Genomic DNA, 24,348 nt, shown 5'->3' on the forward strand with positions numbered 1-24,348 from the left:
GAGGCAATCGCTAAGTGAATGCGTGCACCTGGTCTCTTTTCATAGCGCTGTTATCACGCCCCCTGATGGGCCTGTCCAATGACAGCACTGCACTATGGGAAATGTAGTCCAGGTAATGTATACTTTTAGATAGTAGCACTAATTTCTGTCCCAAATTTAAAAAACCCTGGATGGGCCACCGCCAGCAGTGTCCGCTTTAAATCCCATAACCGTGTTCCACATAACGGCTCAGCACATTCCAAGCCGTGCGCCCCCATGGCTCCGGGGTGGTGCAAGTTCGGCGGCTGGGACAGAAATTAGTGCTACTATCTAAAAGTATACATTACCTGGACTACATTTCCCATAGTGCAGTGCTGTCATTGGACAGGCCCATCCCATAGTACTGGCAATTAAATATCTAAAACGGGATAGGATGAATGCTTGCAAGTCGTTTAACCACTAACAATCATTTAGGGAAACATTGAAACACAATTTTTCCCCCACTGTGCCACTCTAGACAGAGGGCCTGATTTAGAGGGAGTAAAGGCGGATAGGGTGGCGGAGGACTTTACGTCTGTCAACCTGCTACCACTCCGGCAGCCAAATTTAGAGATGTCCACCGGTCATGCAGACATCTCTATATATTAGAAGGACCTACCGTTATGGAGGTTTTTATCAATGTAGGAAGGTTTTTTATTTATCAAAAACGAACTCCCAAAGTGGGAGTTTGTTTTTGAAACTATAAAACGTAATAACCCCCATACCATGGGAGTTTTCTCCCATGGTGCAGGGATTTTTTTTTATTTACAGTTGGATGCAGGGTCCGTGCAGAACTGAAGTTTACCCTTCAAGTATGATAATAAGGTATGACTTTTCATTACGTTAAAAGAACCTGAAAATTCACTCAAACACCCAGGCTAAAGTGACGTTATAGTTAGCTACAGTATTAATATCTTACTTTACATTTAAAACAACTTCACTGAAATTAACAAATGTTAATGTGATGTTATAGTCAAGTGAAAATTTCAGTTTAAACGTAATGTTTTAAACTAAACAAATGCTAACATTCAACAGTTGTAACTATTTCACCCTCGCTATGCACTGCTTATGATCTCACATAATACCACACTCATGACCTATTCTGTGACATAATTGATAACATTATGATGACAACTGAACTGACATCGTTGACGACAACACTGTACATGACTTAGTCTAACATAACACAACTAACATACTGAATTGAGAAAAGTAGCAAAACAATACCTTGCAAGTGGAGAAGCACGGTCTTCATTCCCACCATAAGGATACGTAAAATACGGTGGTTGTTCTTGATGCTACAAAAATGGAAATCATAATTTATATTGATAGATACAAGTGGTAAAAAAGATGCAAATGCTTCCTAAATATTCACAGCAAAGGGTCTTCCAAAACCATTTCACACAATAGTGACCCAGTGAGGGGAGGTGGAACTCAAACACTTGTTGAGAAGCACTCAAAATCCCTATTTACATCCTAGCAATTTTGAAGCCACCTCACTGAAGAGAGACCCTCATGACACAGCTGAAGAATGTTCTGCATGCATCAGCCTGTCTATTTAATGGATTCCACAAATGTGATACGATCACTCTAACACTCAGAACACTCAACTGGCTCCCGCTGCTAGCAAAAATCATTTCAAGACCCTAGTTATCAGCAGGGCCATCATTAGCAACATCCCACCATGCCTTGAGACCCTTTGGTCAAATGATTAAACTGGATCAGCCGAATGGAATCAGCTGGAGTTGTTTTTCTTCAAAGCTCTGCACTGGTATATTCAGTAATAATCGTTCAGATGGGAAATGGACACCTCATGGGTTGCAATCCATTTTATCTTAAGGTGAATGAGGATCAAAAAAGAAAGAAAACAATTATCTTGTGGCCCGGATCAAGACCTCCAGTGAAACATTCTGAAGATGCAGGTGTAGCATCATGGGAACTGAGGTAATACAAAAGGAAAACATAAAATGCCATGCATTGTCACGCTACACACAAAGAGAATGGAATGTCACCCAAATGTAAATCCAGCAGACAACATCACTGATCCACTTTCAGAAGGATCCAAAGACTCACCCTATGAAGTAGCACTTAATCACATTTAAAGACCACCCTTCTCCATCAAACTTGTGACACTCACCACTAGCTGGTTCATGCCCCTCTCTACCATGTACCTATGCTTCCTTCCCCTTCCTGGGCCTGTAAGTAGGTTTTTACCAACCTGACCTTCCCAGGCCAATTCCTCTCTCTTTCATATACAATATATGCCTTCTTGCTCACCTATGTTGAACATTTATCGCTTGTACTGCACTCCATTCCTTTGTAACTTGTTCATGCTATATAAATTACACGTACACAAAATATTTATGTTTTTTCTCTTTAGGACTGGAAATTAAACCAGATTTTCCTTTGCACTAACACAAGCAGAAGTGTGAGGGTGAAGAGATCCTCCTGCACAGTGCATGTACAGAAAATACTATAAGAATGTAAAAGAGCAGGGCAGATGTAGAGCATGATCAAATAATGACAGGTATATCTAATGAGAAGAGAATAACCCATAAAGGGCTGATCCGGCTATCTTCAAAAGAGGAAACTCACTCTATTGTAATCATAATAGTGTGACTGCCATGTTTGCCTCAGAGCATCACGGTCAAGACACCTGATAAGGTATTTACATTCAGAGTGTCTTCTTAGACTACCAGGTCCAGGTTAGGAGGTGCTGATCACTGTGTGGGTTAACATAAATGTATTATTAGGGACATAGCCAGTTACTTTCCTAGTAAATACGCATACACACAGAGATCTGAGACCCTCATCAAATCACATTATTTTAAATGTGCCAGCCCCACAAATTTGGCTGCACACCTGTAGATGTCCTAGCCAAAAGGTATGTGTGTTAGATCCAATGGACTCTGCACCTCAGTTGCTTTTGTTCAACACTAACCCTTGTGCTAACAGTGTTAACAAAGGTGCAATTGGTACCAACTGAAACAGTGGATTTAGCGAATGAGACACTGTCAACGTAATAAAGACCAGCCTGTTTAACAATGATTACAAGAAGCCGGGGGATACTGAGAACTTAGTATAGCTCTGCGTGTAAGCATCATCAATCAATCAACATCAGCTAGTATCAAACAATAAAGAACAAGCGATCAGTTGAGGGTCTACTCGTACAGGAAATGGAGCAAAAAGGTTATAAACCTTGGGGCCAATCTGAGATAAAATCCTAAACTCACTACTTTTGGTATTCACAGAAGGCATTTAGTAGTAGTAAAGTTATGACTCCTAACTTTACTACTACGGAACTGAGACAAAATCCTAACTTTATGACTTTCGGTATTCACAAAAGGCATTTAGTAGTAGTTAAGTTAGGAGTCCTAACTTTACTACTACTATATGCCTTCTATGAATACCAAAAGTAGTAAGTTTAGGATTTTATCTCAGTTAGTTGTAGTAAAGTTAGGAGTCCTAACTTTACCACTACTAAATGCCTTCTGTGAATACCAAAAGTAGTACGTTTAGGATTTTATCTCAGATTAGTTGTGTGAATCGGCCCCCTAGACATTTCCATATAGATCCCTCTCATCACCAAGTTCTTTCAACCTTTAACATCTGACATTGCCCCAGAGAAACTCAAACATGCTAGCATAAATCCCCTCCTAAACATACTATAGTAGATCCACAGAAATTGTCCAGTTACCTACCTATACCGGATCTAATCTGCACTAGTAAATGCTGAAAATTGAGGTCAACTAATAACAGCTACCTTTCGCAAATGAAAACCAGTTGGAGACGTAACTATTGCCAATCAAGCTTCCAACCTCACTACAGGACCAGACGCATTCTCTTAAGCATTAGCTTGCAACACCTTTTACAACCATTTACAAAGCCATCACAACCAGCACCCCTGCCTAACTGGCTGACAAGCCCACAAGCTGTTGCAGCTCTTTGCACACTGACAGCCAGAACACCTTCAAACTGGAGGCAAATAATAGCAAAAAGTTCATGAAATGTGCATGTGAGAGTGAGCAGTTTCACAAGAGTGCAGGGCTTGGGAACCTGTTTGGGTCAAGTAGGTTTTGAGAGGTAAACATTAGGTCAACCTCTTGAAGAAAAGACATTCAGAGTGCCTCATCTACAAGAAAATGACGCAGAGCGGAGCCGCAAGCCATTTAGCTGCGCAGTAATGCATAATTTTCAAAGCACAGGGATGAGTCGTACTAACAACAGTACGACACATTCCAGCGCAGGCACACCTGTGTCATTTTGCAAGTGGGCCTGCGCTGCGGGGATGATTGTTTTTGTGCAATATATCCTTCCTGCACAAAAACAATCATAAAAGGCATTTTCCTCTTTCTATGTGTGCAGCAGAATGCAGCACGCATAGAAAGAGGAAAAACGAGGAGAACTAAAAGTATGTCTCCTCATTGTGCCATTCCGATGCCTCTGCTGCCGATATGTAGGAATCTGAACGCAATCTCCGTTTTACAAAATGTTGTAAATTTGGGAATGCGTCAAGATCCATGGATGTTGCGTGGGAACACCCACAGTAACACCATGAAACACCCCTTTCATGCAGAGTAATTCATTAAAGGGGCCCATAGTTACAAGGCCATGAAAAGTCACACAGGGTGACTTTACGTGGCCTTGTAAATATGGACAAGCCCATTGCGCTGCCGGTGCATAAAAAAAAGTGATGCACCGGCATTGCAATGGGCTTGTAAATAAGCCTCTGAGACTTTAGAGAAGAACGAAATTGGGACATTGGACATATTTAAAGGCTGGGCCAGTAGGAGGTGTTGTTTTTTAAGTACAGGTAATACCTGGATAGACTTGAAACACTGAGGGTAGTAACCAGCTCTGAGAGAGTAATTGAAGAGAGGTTAAGTAAGACAGAACTCTAGAAGAGAAATCAAATGATTTGGCAATCTGTAGACCAATGGTGGCTCACAGTGCACAAGAGGGACTGGCAGATCCAAGTGTGGGGATCAACTCAGCAGGAGATGTGGGATGTAGTGTACACAGGTCATAGGAGGGAAGTATCATGGGGTCGGTGTGATAGTGATGGGGTAAGGCTATTTTAGGTGATTGCAATTTTAGAAGAGATGTATGAGGTAAAGCATGAGGCCTATAGAGGAATATAAGTGAGAGAAGAGTGAGGTGGTGATAGGCGGAAGTTAACAATAAGGGCATGGTTTTAAAAATGTCTGTGAAGAGAGGAAAGAGGATTGGTGCAGAGCAATTCTGGTTACACCGTTATTCGTCACAAATGCATAATATGAAAGTGCACTTAGCACGTTTCTCGTGTGGTCTAACAATTTTAAAATAAGTGTTACACTTGACATTATTACCAAAGTGCATTTTCTGTAGGCTTAGTGAATATATTCATAACGTGTGCTTTAAACTGTATTAAACAAGATATTAATGAACCATCCTTGCCTAGTAAACATGTACTCACTATAAATATCAATTTGATTAACATAATTGTGCCTCAATACATTAAATGACATTTACTGTTTGGATGTTGAGTAGTAACCAACCTCACATTATAAAACTTCATTTATATTAGAAACAATTTGTTTTATGTAATGTGTACATTAATGTTTCATACATTGCATTAAAATGTAGTCCTAGACATACTTACACGTATACATTTAGGATTTACTGACCTATAAAATGAATCTAATGTACTGGCAATTTATATTCATTTGTGTTTAACTGTGCCCACGCATATTAATTGACAAGATGAAACAAAGGGTTTTGGCCATTCTGTGTCTCTCGGACAATATGTTCCCACATGAGGTCTACAAATTTGCACCACTGAGTTAATACTTTAAGTTGTCTTTAGTAGGCCTGTTTACCATGCTGCATAAATACTGTTTCCCATTTTCTGCTAACATGTTATTTCTTGCAGGCACCCCTTGGGCGGCCTGAAAGCCACTGTCAGGCGACATGCCAAAGCCCTGGTAAGACAGCAGGAACATACCGCAGGTCAACTTATCAATTGTCTTGAGGTCGAGGATCTCTGACTGGAGAAGTGGCCTTCCTCTACACCCTGTGCAGATGATGGCTGCTGTCTAGAGCTGATCCAGGAGGAGATACGTGCTGTGTCTCTCGAGGCAGCAAAACAGATTTGGCAAGCGACTACAGCCAGAGTATACGGCTGGCGAGACAAAAATGGCAAACTCCTATACTGGCTTGCATCCCGACCACTGGCTGGTAGGATTATCCCGGAAATTGTGGATAACCAAGGTAGAATGCAACACACCTCCCGGACTATAGTCCAAACATTTGCCACCTACTAGACAAAATTGTATGCGGCAGTGCCACAAACATCAGACGAGACGGCCCCCCCACTACTGGCGGAAATACCCCTCCCATGACTTAAGCCAGCAGAGCAGGGGGAACTAGACAAGCCTGTCACACTCTAAGAAATAACAGGGGCCATAGTAGCAATGTCAGCTGGGAAAAGTCCCAGCCCGGGCTGCTACCTCACAAAATCTTATGCTAAATACAAGGATATAGTTGCTCTGCACTTATTAAAATTGCATACAGAGGTGACGGAAGTCGGCTCCTTCCCAGAGGAAATTGATCAAGCTATTATAGTAGTGATCCCTAAGACCGAGCCCCCGTCGGTCTCCAGCGCAGAGTACTGTCCCATTTCGCTTCTCAATGGAGAAGTCAAAACCCTGGCTACCCTTCTGGCTACACGATTGAAACGCATCCTGCAGACAGTCATCCATGTGGACCAATGTGGATTCTTCAAAGAGGACTTCTCTGAACTGTCTGCGGAACATACACATGGCCCTTGCATTTTAACACTTACTGTCTCCCCCACTAGCTTTGATTCTCATAGATTTTCAGAAAGCTTTTGAAATTGTGGAGTGGGGATACCTTGCCCAGGTCCTGAGACGAGCAGAGATCGGATCCCGGTTCCAAAAACGTGTGTGACTACTTTACTCCAACCCTACAGCGAGAGTCTAGGTAAATGGGGTGGTGTCTGATTTTTCGCATATGGAGGGGGACCAGGCAGGGATGTACCCCTCCTTTTTGCACTGGCAATCAAGCCGTTAGCTCGCCTCATTAGGTGCGATGCTCAGATTAGTGGCTGGACATCGGGAATGAACCATGACAACCAAATAGCACTATACAGGGACAATGTCCTCCTATATCTTTCTGGCCCCATGCAGAGCGGCCCTTACTGCCTTCAGATCTTCCGGCTCTTTGCAGAGGCATCAGGCTTGAACGTTAATCCTGCTAAACAACTTTGGTGCCATTATCTCCCACACAATACACTGTGACCTGGCAGGCTGACATTCCTTTACGAAGGCTACGTTTCCGATATTTAGCTATACAAGTGGCACTCCATCCGGCCCTAACATGGACCCTCAGCATGACCCCCTTGATCCAGAAAGTCACAACTGAGCTTCAAAAATGGCAATCGCTCCCCCTGAATGTCATGGGCAGGATAGCTCTATACAAAATTCCACAAGTGATATCTCGACACTGGTTCCAGGTGATGGATTCCCTTGCCACACGCTTTTTATGGCAAAACATGAGATCCAGATTGGCGTACGCCAATTCTCAGTGTGGCATGTATGATGGGGGCCTTGGCCTGACGAACCTATATCTTTATTATTTAGCAACCCAATTAATTGTCAGAAATGACTGGTTCTCAGGAGGATGGCCTAACCCGGCATATAGGGTGGAACTAGCCACTATGGGCTTTTCTACCTTGATGGCTATGCTGCATGGGGCCACGATCCCCATCACCATGCCGGAGATGACACAAATGATATTTCTCAGGTGGAGGGCAAAGCTGACTCACATGGGCTGGGCTTCTACACTCACACAACAAACTCCCCTATGACATGGAAAATGGCTGAGGGAAGTGTCAGCACTGGAGGAGTTTGGTAGACCTTCAGGCTGCATATAAGCTGTCCTCGACTCAATTTCATAAATACCTCCAACTACGCCACTCTCTACATATACATATAGCACATGGCACCTCCCAACCAGAATTCAGCTCCCGCAAAGCGACGCTCATGCTGGGATCCCTTGGGAGAGGAGGAGTTTCACAGATCTATCAAACACTCATCATTAATGCCCCTGACTCTTTTGGATCCCTCTTGGTGAAATGGGAGGAGTGGGTGGGTCCACTGGAAGACAACAATTGGAGAGATGCCATGATGACACCAAGGGTCATAATGATTTCCTCAAGATTACGTCTGGTCCAAATATACTATCTTCACTGTGCATATCTCATGCCCGACCGCTTATACAAAGCGGGTCTTATGTCACACACTGAATGAGACAGATGCTCCCACAATCCGGCAAATTTCTACACATGGTTTGGGAATGTCCCAACATTCAAAGATATTGGGAGGTGGTAGTGGCTGAGCTTACAATGTTGTTGGGTTGGGAGGTAAACCTTTCTCTGACGTTGCTATTACTGGGGATACTGGAAGGGTCCAGGAGTACAAGGGCAGATAGAGTCCTACTGGGCACGGCCACCATGGTGGCCAAAAGGGATATAGCTGCTCACTGAAAATATGCAACATCTCCAACAATCAACCAGTGGCGATGAGGGCTGAATTGGTGTGCCAAGCAGGAAAAGCCGCTTTATGAGGCTAGAGGCTGCCCTGCCAAATAGCATAAGATTTGGAGTAAATGGTGGGGGGGGATATGGGCATGGACTAGGCGCTCTATAATTGCTGAAGTTACTTGATCATGGGATACTCTGGAGCTACTGTGCTATTTGCTTTTGTATAATGATTGCACACAATGGAGATCTACTGATGGTCTATTGTGCATTTGTTTGTATTATGAAATTGCAAAACTAATAAAATTGTTTATAAAATAAAACATCATTTTTTTGCAGGTATTCACATGCATTGTTAGTTTGAGAATAGATACATTACTGTACTAGTGACAGAAGGAGAGAGCCTAAGAAGAAGGCCTTGACAAAAGAACATGGAGAGGCAGAGGGTTAACTGAAAGGCCTATTCAGCAGTGTTACAACCTGGCCTGAGTGTGAGAAGATGTCGTTCCCATTGTCCAGTGAGAGATACTTGGTGAATGTTGCAGTCTGCAACGTGAGAGTGGAGAAAGACAATGGAACCCCTGACGATGCGTACAGAGGGGTGTTGCCCAAGAGACTCTTGCCAATTTCACCTAGGATTCACACTATTGGAGAACAAATCTCTTCAGTGTGCTTTCAGAAACTTTCCAGACCCTTGCTGCACTTTTCCTTTGGACTTTATGAAGTTTAGACATCTGTGCTTTTCTTTGATTCTTTCCTAAGAGTGGCTTAGGCTAACACTTATTTACCTGACCAAAAAAATAATCTTTACCAAGCTTCTGCAATGCTGACACTTTCCTACTTATTTATTTCCTTGCCTCGTTCTAATTTCCGTTATGAAAACCTCCTGATTTTTTTGACTTTTTTAGAATTCTAAGAACCATCCTCTTAGCTTGGATCCTGATTTAGGAGATTCAGGTTTACTAAAGTATAAGCGAGAAAATCTGAGACTCTTCTCTGAGCGTCAGATACTATTGTTAATATTTTGTATTGCTTTGACTGAACGCCTTCTTTGTTTGATATTGGTCTGCCTAAACTTCTTTAGAAGGTTAGGCTTCCCTTGTGTTATTCCTTATCTTTATAGTATGGTACTAAGAGTTGAGTACCTTAACTTGATTGCTAATTTGTAATAAATCTTCTTAACCACAGTTACTGATTCCTGGTCCTTTTTGTGTAGCCAAATGGTTTACACTGTTAATGATTGCAGCGCCGCCTTGACGAGGGGCAATGCTCATATGATGAAGCATGACACCTAGCTTGCTGGGTGTGTGAGAGCATTAGTTCCACCTCAAGGAATTCCCCTGGTTTCTTTACCTTCTATCAACAACCTTGGTAAATGAGCGTGCCATTTACTGATCGCATCTCTTCCTTCTAACAATTGAGGAACTCTGTACCCCATTTTGGATATAGACTGTTAATGATATTGAATGATGAAATGTTAACTCCCTTCACCTCTCAGTCGAATATGACACGTTACAACACGTACTACTACCACGTATGTCATTACAGCACGGGTATTACTACGCGGAGTACCATTACAGCGCATACTTTTACCATGAAAATACCTTTACCACGCATGCCATTACAACACAAAGGCATGCGTCGTAAAGGTATACTCTTGGTAAAAGTATCTAAGGTAAGTTACACTACCCTGCCCTACCCTAAACCCAGATTTAGTACCCCTGTATGACCCACCCAAGAGCCCCAATCCTTTCCCTACCCTAAACCCTAAATCACTACCCCTGCATGACCCCATATCCCAAATTCTTTCCCTAAACTAAACCCCCACCCCTGCATGACCCTCCCCAACCCAAGTCCTCTCCCTACTCTAAAACACTACCCTGCACGACCCCCTGACCCTACCCGAAACCCTAAAACACTACTCTGCACGACATCCCCGACCCCCAGACCACTCTCTACCCTACAACACTACCCTGGCACAACCCTCCCCCTGACCCTCTATTCTCTCCTTACACTAAACAGTACCCTGCACGGCCCCTGACCCTACCATAAACCCTAAAACACTACCGTGCACGACCCTCCCCCGACCTCCAGTCCTCTCCCTACCCTAAAACACTACCCTGCACCAGCCCCCGACCCTACCCTAAACCCTAAAACAGTACCCTGCACAACCCACACCCCCCACCTGACCCCCTGTGAGGAAACGGAAAAGCCTCTGTTTCCTCACAACAACATGGATCCCGTAAATGTTTTCACAGTGTATGAGCTTTTACCACACATACCTTTACAATGAAATTTGTTGTAAAGGCATGCATGGTAAAAGCACATGCCTTGGAAAAAAAGTGTAGTAATGACTGCGCGTTGTTATAACACATGCCTGGTAACGTTTGCGTTGTAATGGTATGCAGGTAAACAGGCACATTGTGATGGCTTTTCCCCCTCTCAATCAGATCAGAGGACAAATGGTAAACAAGTGGGCGCAGAGCGCTGGATCAATTTGGTAGCAAGTCGGATGGTTTTCCACCGACGTGAGGGAGTTAGGGTGCCCTACTTAAAATTGCCGAAGCCCAGTCCAAACCCCAAAAGCCCATGGTTCGGTCAAAGGATGGACAGAGTTTCAGCGATTCCGAAATGAATTGGTAGCAGCGGAGGAATGCGAGTATTAATAGGGTTGCATGATGCAATATCTTATGCTTAGATGGCGGTAATTCGCAGTGGCTGTGTGGTGTTCTGCAGAGATGATTTAAGATGATGTGTGAGTATAGTGCTTAATGCAGAGATGATTGGTTATCAGGTCCGTTGTGGCCTAAGATCCTGGGACGTAGAGACTAAAAGTCAAGTTGTCAGTGTAGAAGACAATGGATGTAGTTGTCTGCTGTGTTGTGGTGCTGGTCGTGAGACACCATCGACGGCATTTTTGAGATAAAGACTTTATCTTTGTGTGATTGTGAGGTGTGGTTGGTATAGTTGATCTCAGTACACAGGGAAGAACTGTATCAATCTGAGTGCGATCCCCCTGGTTGAGGTTTCACTTGAAGTGAATGTCAGGATAGGTCAGAAAGTTTTTCTCATGGCTGTCTCTTGTGTGTATGAATAATCTTTAATTTCAGACAGAGTAGTTGTTGAAATTGCTTGCATTTCTTTTGCTTCAAACCTGTTTAGAAAACGTGCTTGCGAAAATTGTAAAAGAGGGTGAGCTTCTGTAAATTGACGTCACAGAGTGCTGCGTTGGCATAGGTCGGTTGGTTTAGCGCCACACTGGTATTGTTTGAATACGTCATAGAGAGACGCGCTGGTATTGGTTGTGATCGCTGAATAGAGAATTGTGGGTCAAAAATAATTTCCTGCTTTAAATGAAAAGTAATTTGTGAATATTGCATATTTTCATCAGAAATGAAATTCTTCAAAGCATTTACAAAGACTAGTGATGGGAGATGTGACTGCGCCTGTTAGAAAAGAAGAGGCACCACCCAGAGGTACACCAGGTCTTATTATGGCGATAGACGTGGGTCTTCACACATGTATTTGGCTCGCACAATGGCATAAAATCACTGGTCCTTTGAAATTTGTTCGCTATGGCACATTTAATTTGAGGATTATTGGGCATTTAAGGAGGACGTTGTATGAAATGAAACCGTCTCCTAGACCTACAAAATACAAAGCACTTAATCCCTGGGAACATACAGCTCATTTTAGGTGGAGAGAGAGATTTCAAAGAAGGGTCAAGAAAGCCATACACACTTGTGTGGATGTTAGATGGGATGCGGAACAGAAATCCTAGTGAACTGACATGATTGAGGGTGGTAGATTATATCCTACACTAACGAATGAGGAAGAAGGGAAAAGTAAACGCAAGGACAAGAAAAAGAAGTAAGAGACAGAGAATATAGTTGAGGACAGTGATAGCGATTCTAATGAGGATTTGATAACCAAATTATTGTTGAACCATCCACCTCCATACAATGTAACTCAGACTGGAGGAATGAGTAATGTACCTATTGACAAGAATTTTTATGTGCCTGTGGCACCAGCAAATATAAATTCTAATTTGATGGGAGAGAATTCAGGAATTACAGCCCCTTCATATTCACTTGCTCTAAATGCTCCAGACGCATTGGCTATTCCTGTCACAATTGGCCCTGTAGTTCCTTTCCATAAACCTGGATTAGTAGGAAATATTTCACATACTTTGGCTGTTCATACTGGAATGAATGCTATAGCCAGCAACTCAGTAGGCTTGACAATGAAACCAATTCCTCAGACTCTTCTAATTTTGACACAAGATAATTCTTCATGTGCTGTGAGTGCAGAGCCTACATTAAATCAGACAGGGTTAGACCCTACAAGATTTCCCTACAGATCATTGCCCTTTTTCATGCCTAGAATGAATGAGCTTACAAACGTTAAGTACCCATAGGACAGAGATACCTATGGGAATACCAACTTCTGACATTTTTATTTTTTACTCGCCACCTAATGCAAGTAGTGGTACCTATAGCAGAAAGATAATTCTTAATGCTCCAGCAGAACAACAAGGTCTTACTCCCTGAGAATTTGACGGTTGGCTTAGAGGCATAAACACCCTGGCTGGAAGTGGAAATCCTGGAACTAGTGAAGGAAATACACAGATTTGGGGTGACTGATTCGAGACCTGTAAATCTGCATCCCGAGATCTCTTGTGCAAGCTGAATTGTTCCATTTACTGTACTCCAAATGGAATTGAGTTTCAAACTCATGATGAAGACATTGCATTTAACCTTGTCAGACAGAGATCGGAAATTGGGTTTTACCACATGTTGACAAAAGATGATTTGCCCCTAGAACTGAGAGACACAGTGCTACCTGAAGCCTGGGACTTTTCAGGGAAAGACATAGGTCTCATCAAAGGTGAAGCCTAATGCTGAGAACCCGAGAATCCCACGGTACAATCGGAACCCTGACAACATTGCTGGGATAAGACCTGTGATTGACTCAATGATTGAGATTATGGTGAGTCCATGTAACTCACCCATCACAGGTTTGCAGAAACCAAATGGGAAGTACACATAGTGCAGGATATGAGAAAGTTTAATTCCATTGCTGTCCCTTGTTGTCCCATGGTACCAAATTCAGCTGTGATTTTGTTTTAGATTCCATGTGAAACCGAGTGGTCATTAACTTGTGCCAAGCCTTCTTTTCTATATTGTTGCATGAGTAGAGCCAATTCCTCTTTGAATTTCCATTCGGCAGGCGTGTTTTGGCATGGTGCTGAGTCCCACAAGGGTATACGGAGAGACCATCAATTTTAACCAGATACTCAAAAAGAACCTAGAATCTCTGTTATGCCCTATCATTCAGTCCTAGTCCAGTACATTGACAACCTATTGATGGTGTCAAATATGCAGAAGGCTTGCAAACAAGACAAAATTGCCCTGTTGACCCACTTAGATGAGAATGGATAGAAAGTGTCCCCGACCAAATTGCAGTACTGTAAGAAAGAAGTCCTGTACCTAGGACATGACACTGAGAAAGGAGCAAGGGGGGTGTCACAAGACAGAATTTCGGCAATTCTGAAAATGAATCCGCCAATGACTCAAAAGGAAGTCAGGATGTTTTACGGAATACTGGGCTACTGTTCACAGTGGATTCCCAACTTTCCCTGATGGCCAAGTCTTTACAGAGGCTGAACCACAAGGATGTGTCAGATGAGGTACCATGGGATGACAGCTGCAAGTGTGCCTTCTTAGAGCTGAGAGAATGTCTCTGTCGTGCCCCGGTATTGGTAATGCATGATTATAACAGATTTTTTGCTTTTTTTATAGTGATATGGAGGGCTGTGCTCTCTCAGTGCTAACCCCGATGCACAGGAATGCTCGCAGATCCATAGCCTACATTTCTGCTACTGTTGATCTTGTAGCAACGGCTTTGCCCTGCTGTCTCAAAGCTGTGGCCTTCACAGGTGTCAGCATAAAGTAGTACAATAGCATTGTTCTGGGTCTTCCTTTGACAGTTTTTGTCCTCCAATCTGTCAAGCTTTGGTTAACTCTGGCCAAAACTCAGTACTTGACCAATAGTCGTCTTACCAAGTATGAGCAAGTCATACTTGGCGCCAAGTTTGTTAAATTGCTGAGATGTACTGTGCTAAATCCTGCTACCCTTTTGCCTGTAACCGGAAATGGCATTGGACAATTTAGAACCTTACTACATGACCCACATGCTGCACCACCACCCCTGACTCATACACCTTCCGCCATAAACACACGCAAACAACATAAGGGACGTGCCACACCTCACAACTTTGCTTCCCCATGTCTACTGCACAACAATGTTACACCACGAAAACAACACAGCACACCAACTCACTCTCAAATACCATCTCCACCACATACACACGCAGACCCATCAAAATGCCTTCTTAGCATGCTGGATGAGGAACATGATACAGAACAGCTACACAATTGCTATCCTAATACAGCTAATGCCAGCACTAAAAACACTCCTGCTACAAATACACACAATACTGTTCACTCTACTACAAAACAAAGTCTCACTATCACCAAAGGCCATTCTCTAAACTGTCTACTAATAAATGCTCGATCCCTCTCTAAAAACAAACATCACATCTACAACCTTCTCACAGATGTAAAACCAGACATACTATTCATAACTGAATCATGGTTGAGAGATGATATGGCTCCAGTCCTGCATGAAGGCTATCAAACGATCACCCAAAATCGTCTAGGCAAAAAAGGAGGTGGTCTAGCTGTTGTGTTCAGGCAAATATTACATATCACTAAAGTTGATGACATCTCCATAAAGAATTGCGAGGCTCTTCTAACAAGATGCAATACTACACCGTCTTCATCCTGTAACTTCCTGCTCCTTTACAGACCTCCACCTAGCAAGGCGACATTCCCAGACGCACTTCTAGACATAGTTTCAAACCTCCAATACAATACACTCCAACTTATGCATTCTGGGTGACCTCAACATTTGGTTTCACAAACCCAATATGACCCCTCCAAAAACAATAATCACTGGCCTAGACGCACTGAACCTGCATCAGATTTTCCACAAACCCACACACATCACTGGACATATCCTAGATATAATTTTTGCTAATACTGAACTAGGTACCTTTCAAACTATAACTTCAGTCACATGGTCAGACCACCACTTGCTTGCTTTCCAACATAAAACAACACTAACGGACTCACTTAAAACTAGCTTATATCCATCCACCTTGCAGCCATGGAACAAACTCAATTTGGAACACTTAGAAACACAACTAACATCAAGTACAAATCTGGAAACAATAACTTCGGTTCAAAATCTATATGAGTGGCTACAGGAAGCTTTTGAAATCCTGATACCACTCAAAACCACACCACAGCACAAAAGAAAAAAAGCGCCTTGGAGAAACTTAGAAATAAAAGACATAAAACAACAAATTAGAAAGCTGCAACCTACCTGGCTCAAAACAAACGCCAAACAAGACAAACTTCACCTACAAAAAATTAACAGATTATAGAAGTCAGCTATAAAAAAAGCTAAAGAAAAGGTACTATTCAAACAGAATTCAAAATGTAAATTTGCAAATAAAGAATTCTATAAAATACTCAATGAATTTCGCAAACCAAACTGCCTAGAAGGAACTCATCCTGCTACTCAAGATTTCACAGACAAACTGGCAAATCATTACACAGACAAAGCAGACCCATTGGACTCGTACTTAAAAAAGAAACAAAGCACCAACACTAACCCCTGTACAAAACAACAATTCAAGAATACTCTAACCCAGTCTCTCTGTTCCTTTCAACACAACTGACACAATGAATTTATGGACCTGGTCACAGCTAGCAGGCCTGCCGGCAGCCCTTCCGACCCCTGTCCACCACAAACTTTCAAGACAATTCTTTTAACAACCTCTGCTGCCACTCCAGTAAGAAGAATCACCAACTATTCTTTAACTACCGGAATATTTCCAGAAGAACTAAAAAAATCACACATATGCCCTTTACTGAAGAAAACAAACTTGGACCCGCTGAACCCTGACAACTACAGACCTATTACAAATGGACCTTTCCTGAGCAAACTGATAGAAAGAGCAGCATTCGCCTAGATGTCACAATTCATTGACGAGAATGACATACTCTCTGACTTCCAAACAGGATTCCGTCCAGGAAGAGGCACTGAATCTGCCCTCCTTGCCATATGGGATGACCTGAACAATACAGTTGACCGCAGCAGGGTTGCTGCGCTACTCTTCGTGGTCCTCTCGGCTGCCTTTGACACAGTTTACCATGACACTCTGAAACAAAGACTCTATGAAGCCGGCATAGAGGGAACTGCTCTAGACTGGATCACGCCCTACCTTCAAAACAGAACTAATGTCATCCATACTCCACCTTTCTCGTCCAAACCATACTCCACAAAAGCAGGGGTCCCTCAAGGTGCTATCATCTCACCCATGCTTTTCAACATCAACATGAAGTCATTACCAGTACTGATCAATCAATTTCACCTCACGTGCTATAACTATGCAGATGACACACAAATACTCCTTCAACTGGAATACCCCAAAGACATTGAAAAATCCCCAATTTTCAGTTGTCTCAGAGCCGTGGATCAGTGGATGACTTGGAGACATCTCAAATTGAATGCTTCAAAAACGGAAATACTCACGTGTGGCGATTGGAAACATTACGACCCGCTTGCCACCTGGCCTGATGAACTGGGATCACCGCCTAAAGTATCGAAGGAAGTAAGAAACCTCAGAGTGACCATGGACTCCAAGCTGTCGATGAATACCCAAGTGGACAAACTATCAAGATCAAGCTTTGCCACTATAAAAATGCTGCAACAAATTTTCCCTCATTTGGGATTTCCACACGAGGTCCAAGCTACCATCTCCCTTGTTCTGTCCAAACTCAATTACGCTAATAGCCTCTACCATGGATCACCCTTAATAACCATGAAAAGACTACAACGGATTCAGAAATCGGCTGCCAGACTACTCTTGCATATCAAACCGCGAGACCACATCTCACCTGCCTTGAAAGCCCTGCATTGGTTACCGGTTCCCAGAAGGTCCACGTTCAAGCTTCTTTGTATCACCCACAAAGCAATACATGGAATGGGACCGCTCTTCATCAGGAAAAAAAATCACCAAACACATTCAACAAAGGGTCCTATGTTCCAAAGGGGCATCTCACCTCAAAATCCCAAGATACAAGAAAAAAATGTGGGTGGCACATCCTTCTCTGTTCAAGCAGCCAAACTATGGAACTCTTTACCCCCCAACATAAAATCCACCGACAACCACCTTATCATCAGAAAACTACTCAAGAATTGGCTCTTCCCCACATAAGCACCATATGCAAACATACATTTACAGCATATTCCTCTGTATATAAGCATTTATTTTCACTATAGATATGTACCTATCTTTGTGTATTGCTTTGTATAAAGATGTAGAATAATTATGTTGTTGTAAATAAATAAATAAAAATCATCTTTGGTCTACATATGCTTACTTCCATGTTGCATCTATGTACCTTCCATGTACTTGGATCTGTGTGTCTGTTACCTTTCTCCTGAAAAAGCATATCCAATGGACTACCCTATTTCTCATCCTGTACCTTTATCAATATATTTAATCTATATATACTTACCTCCTTTATGCATCTATATGCTTTCAATGTACTTATGGATCTATATATGTATCACTTTCTTCTAATTTAGCATTTCAAATGCACTTCCCTATTTCCCAGCCCATACTCGTCACAATATATCCTCTGGCCCAACCTTCTGACTCATCTTAAACTTTTTTCTACTACTCTATCCAATGCACTACCCTATATCTCACCCTATACATCTATCAATATATCCTCTACATCCACTCTCTCATTTATCCCAAACCCCATACCACTACTATGATCCCCAAAATAACCCTTTCTAGACTCTCTCTTACTCTACCCCTCCTTGCATCATCTGACACCTCTTTTTACTATACCGATCCCCCAAAAAAACCTTTATAAACTCTCCCCTCTGACTCTTCCCCTCAAAAACCTCTTTTTACTCATCCAAAAGCCTCCTCCTACTGCTATGACCTCAAAAAAAAAATCTCACTCTTCTGTCCCTCCACTATCCTTTTCAATCAAAATAACAGACTAACATGTTCACTTCTCAATTTCCATATTCCACCATACTAATTCACCACTAATCCTTTATGTGTTCCAGAGTATTGTGCTACTCGCCAATGAAGCGTTTCAACACCAACACCCTTTTATCCCTCCGCTACCCTTCTCACTCCAAATAACTGACTAATATCCACCACTCAAATTACTTTCATATTTCACAATACTAATTCAGCACTAATCCTTTATGGATTTCCGGAGTAGCGTGCTTCAACACTCCATCAGGGATAACAAGCGCTATATAAATAAAAACCTTTTTTTTCCTCTTCTATCCTTCTGCTGTTCATCCGAATCCAAATAACTGACTAACCTATCCACCACTTAAAATTTACTTGCATGTTTCACTATACTAATTCAACACTAATCCTCTATAGGTCCCGGAGTAGCGTGCTACTCGCCGAAAAAGCACTTTGACGCCTCGTCAGGGGTAGTAAGCGCTATATAAATGCAATTACAATACAATACAATACAATTGCTGAAGGTGATGTTGAGTATCACTGTCTTGATGTTACTGAACAATGTACCAAGCCAGAACCGGACATTCAAGATGTGCCACTACCTAAATCAGATTATGTGATGTTTGTTGATGGCTCCTGTTTACGAGACTATGATGGAAACCTGAAAGCTGCTTACGCAGTCTGTACTGTCTCAAGTGTGGTTAAAGCCTCCTGGCTTCAAGGAGTATTTCTAGTACAAGTGGCAGAATTGATTGCTCTTACTAGAGCATACTGTGTTTCAGACTGGCTGAGAGTGACAGTTTTCACATTTTAGTCAGTATGGCTTTAATGTTGTTCATGACTTTTGACAGTTATGGTCACAACAGGGATTCATGACCTCTTCAGGGTCCCCCACACAAAATGGTGAGATTGTCCATAATCTTCTGAAGGCTTTACATTTACCTGCTCAGATTGCAGTTGTAAAGTGTACTGCACACTGCAATGGCACATATTATGTGACAATAAGCAACAGATATGCAGACGAGACCACAAGGTACTGTGCTTTGAATGTTTGCACTTTTAGTGGGGAGTACCACAATGAAGAATCGGATGCCACAAATTGCAATCTCTTGGTAACTGCAGTTGATACTTGGGAGGAAGTTAAGAGGTTAAAGGAAGAAGTGTTAGAAACAGAACAGCAAGGCTGGATTAGAGCTGGTTGTTTCAAAAGAGATGACGATGACATTTGGGTTTCAGGTGATGGAAGACCTGTGTTGCCAGATGGCTTGTTACCTCCTGTGGCGAAATACTATCATGGACCTGTACACTTAGGGAGATATGTCATGGTGCGCTTGTTCAGGTTAAGATGGTTTAACAAACATAACAAGATGATGGACGGAGTGCTGAAACTTTTCAACCACTCACCCCCAAGCAAGTGATCTGGTTTGAGTCCATAATTATTTTGCTCACTATGCCACCCCACTTTGGACCCAGCCATTTGCAAATCAGTCTTGACCCTGCTCCTCATGACAACAGTCCAGCCCGAAATCCCATGCCAGGCCCTCCCTGCACGGGAAACAAGCATCCTGGGGTATCTCCTATCATCAGCCAGGCTAGCTTGAATCCAGAGGCACAGTGGGCAAGAGACCCTCATCTGGGCATACACTTGGCCACTTAGGGTGAACATAGAAAACACAACAAGATGATGGACGAAGTGCTGAAACTTTTTAACCACTCACCCCCAGTCAAGGGATCTGGGTAGAATCCATTGTTCTTTTGTTCACTATGCCACCCCAGTATTGACCCTGCTCCTCATGGGAACAGTCCAGCCCGAACTTCCAGGCCAAATCCTCTCTGGACGAGAAACAAGCACCTTAGGTCCAGTTTCGGTGTAGCACCCCTCATCAGTCAGGCTAGCTTGAATCCAGTGGCACAGCGAGTAAGGGACCCACATCTGGGCATATCCTTGGCCACGTAAGGTGAACATAGCAAACACAATAGGATGATGAGCAGAGTGCTGAAACCTTTAAACTACTCCCCCCCAGTCAAGTGATTCTGGGTTGAATCCATAGTTTTTTTGCTCAATATGCCACGCCATTTTGGACCCAGCCAGATGCAAATCAGTCTTGACCCGGCTTCTCATGGGAATAGTCCAGCCCAAACGGCCAGGCCATGTCCTCCCTGGCCTGGAAACAAACACTCTGGAACTGTTTTTGGGTGTCACCCCTCATAAGCCCAGCTAGCTTGAATCCATTGGCACAGCGAGCAAGCGGCCTACGTCTCGAAATACCCTTGGCCACTTGGGGTGAACATAGCAAACACAACAAGATGATGGACAGAGTGCTGAACCTTTTCAACCACTCACCCCCAGTGAAGTGATCTGGGTTGAATCCATCATTCTTTTGCTCACTATGCCACCCCAGTTTGGACCCAGCCATATGCAAATCAGTCTTTACCCTGCTCCTCCTGGGAACAGTTTAGCCTGAACTGCCAGGCCAGGTTCTCCCTGGACCGGAAACAAGCATCCTGGGACCGGTTTCGGGGTGTCACCCCTAATCAGTCAGAGTACCTTAAATTCAGGGGCATAGTGAGTAAGGGACCCAAGTTAGGCATATCCTTCCCACTTAGGGCAAAAAGTGCTGCAGCAACAAATGAAGGACGGAATGCTGAATGAATTAAACATTGCCACCCCAAATGAGATGGGTAAGCCCAGACGTGGGTCCCGTGCTCTCCATGCCGCTGGATTCAAGCTAGCCTGGCTGATGAGGGGTGATGCCGGTCCAGGGAGGACCTCGCCTGGCAGTTCAGGCTGGACTGTTCCCATGAGGAGCAGGGTCAAGAGTGATTTGCATATAGTTGGGTTTAAACTGGAATGGAATGGGGAGCAAAAAACCTATGGATTTAGCCCCAGATCTCCAAATGGAAGGCAAAAGAAACTTAGAGAAATGCAGGAGTAATTTATTGCTGCCAAAGTCCGTAGATAGGGATTAGTGTCAAAATCCATGGATGAATGCAGGGAACTTGTACCACTGAAGGTATGCATTCTTGATGTAAAGTTGCGCATAGTGCTACATTGTATTACTTTAGGGCTACTGTCCAATGCAATTCAGGATTTGTGCTAGAAAATAAGCCCCAAAACAACACTCTACAGCAGATGTGCACCACTTTTGTGATGCAAGCAATGCACAAAGATTCGGTAAATACGCCCCATAAATTTAACACAATGATTGGGTGTAGGAAACTAAGATATAGGTGTAGTAATCCCCCCACTTTTTACCTGGTATTTGATGCACCCTTAACTGAAGTAAACTGGGTTCCTGCTAACCAGGTTCCCAGTGCCAGTGTTCTTTCCTCAAAACAAGACACCTGGTCACAGTGACCAGACCTTTAGCACCTCTGTAACTCCTGAGTGAGTGGTACCTCTGGCACCTAGAGCATATATACTAAAGAGGGTCCCTAAGAGCTGCAGTATATCTTGTGCCACTCCAAGGAACCCGGCACCAAACTCATACAGACTGCCACCGCAGGCTACATGACAAGATGCCCTAAAAAGTGAAAACAGTGCATGTAATATTTGTAGGGCGGCCTTACAGTCCTAAAACAGGGTGCATTATATTACGTGTGTGGACACATTTGCGTGAGGAGATATGCCCCTGTGTTGGCCAGTTTGTTTACTGCCAGCACAAGTGAACAAGAAAGCCATTTTAAATACATATGCTAAACACTGGTCAAAAAAGAGTTCCATAGCTACATGATGGCTTCACTGAAACTAGAAATGTTTGGTATCAAATATTTCGTACTAATAAAGCCACACTGATTCAAGTGATGGATTTATTAATACATGCACCCAGAGGGCACCTTGGAGGAGCCCCATGAAAACCTAGCAACTACTAGTTTGCTGACTGACTGGTCCGAGCCAGCCTGCCACCACAGACGTGTTTCTGACTCCCAAGGGTGAGGGCCTTTGCTCTCAGGATGGCAGGAACAAAGTCTGTTTACATCCCCTCCCATAGCAGGACCTGCGAATTAGCATTCCAAGTGCCCACCTCCTTTGAATGTGAATCTGGATTTCCTAATAGGACAGGATACCATCTAGGGCCCATTTGGTGCCTTGACAGGTGGGAAAGAAGGAGTCAGAGCTGCGTGTTCACCTTCAGGCTAGTTCCACACCTAAGGTGGTTTACCTGAAGTGAAGATGAAAATCAGAAGTCTGCTATCTTTGTGATGACAAACGATGGCACTCTGGGAAAAGGTTATACCCACTTCCCAAAGGAAGCGGTCATGTAGGGGACATAGTGACCTCAGGGGTCAGTAGCCCTTTGGCTACTACCCTACACTCTCCTAACAGCCCTAAATCTAGTATTCTGGGGAACCCCTGGCACCAGGAAAGCAGATCCTGCTGACTTAAAAGAAGAAGGACTGAAGAGCCGTGAAAGCAACTGACTTGCCGCCAACCCTGCCAGCCTGTTTGCTGCTCCCGATGATTGTGCCAAAGTTAACTCATCCTGTAAGCTGCTGTGCCTCCAAAAGCCTGGGAGGGCTACCAGCACATCTGGCAAGACTCAGGAACTCCTGTGGAGCAGTGGAGCTGCAGGTGCAGTCCGTGCAGGCACCAGCGGTGGCGCCGGGTACGGGGGGATTCGACAGACGACCACAAGGTCCTCTTTTTTTCCTCGTCCTCTTAGTCTTTCGAAATCCCCCCCACCCAGCCCCACCACTCCACCACTCTTACCTGCACAGGCCGCTGCTGTGGAGCTGCTTCGCTGCATCCTTCAAGTACCAAAGAAAGAACTGTGAGGACTCTGGAACAAGTAAACTGACACCGGCCAGCACTACTGCACCTGCTGCTCCAAGCCAGAGTTTGAGTGGGTCAATGGTACCAGCGTTATCCCCCAACCCTCCAGAGAAGATACCCATCTTGGGTTTGCTAGGAGGGGACTCCTCGACGCCGCCTGCAGCCTCTTTGTGCAGCCTCCCCCCCCCCAGACCGCGAGTGACTAATCTGTGAAAACCCCAAGGCCTCAAGACACTTCTGCACCCGTTGCCCCTGGCCCACGAGGAAGTGGACCAAAGGTGCCCCACCGTCCCCGAACATCATGGGACGTGAGCCCCGTTGTTGGTTCAGCCTAACTGTTTTCCCAATCCAACCCTACAGCCTCTTTCCGACTGAACCGATCCCCATTGACTAACATTGGGCACCCAAAGCCGTAACATACCTCTGCACCCAACTCCCCGAGCCTCCTGAGGTGACCTATTGGTGTGGCCTTGGACCTTGCCCCATACTCCCCTGAAGTCCAGGAGATTGTTCCCGTATGTCGCGTTGAAATGCCTGAATGCAGTACATGTTTTTCCCAACAACAATACCTTTTCCCTCAGTGCTGATTGTTCTGCTGTAAGAAGCACCCTGCTTATTCATTAACTTCTACCACCCATGCATACACGTTCATGGCACTCTACAAGTCCTGTTTTTTGCAAAAAATTATCTCCTCCGTTATTAAAAATTTTAACTATTGTGTAACAATAATATACACTGTTAAAACATGGAATCATATATATCAATACACAAAATCATAAAGATGAGATCCTATATGTATACCAAAGAGTTTTTCATAGACAATTCATTAGTCATAGTATATTCTTATCTCATATTTAAGCAGTTAACACTTTGTCCACTGGT

General features: G+C 43.5%; 1 protein-coding gene across 1 annotated transcript in view; it reads right to left on the reverse strand.

Annotated features, from left to right (window-relative positions):
- Positions 1–24,348, reverse strand: part of LOC146798874 (coiled-coil domain-containing protein 170-like) — a 704,654-nt gene that overhangs the window by 665,713 nt on the left and 14,593 nt on the right. The window contains exon 2 of the mRNA XM_085626207.1: positions 1,246–1,316. Within this exon, the coding sequence (XP_085482333.1) occupies positions 1,246–1,316 (71 nt within the window). The remainder of the gene's footprint in view (positions 1–1,245; positions 1,317–24,348) is intronic.

Source organism: Triturus cristatus, chromosome 9, assembly GCF_964204655.1.
Source record: "Triturus cristatus chromosome 9, aTriCri1.1, whole genome shotgun sequence".
In the NCBI taxonomy this organism is placed as follows: domain Eukaryota; kingdom Metazoa; phylum Chordata; class Amphibia; order Caudata; family Salamandridae; genus Triturus; species Triturus cristatus.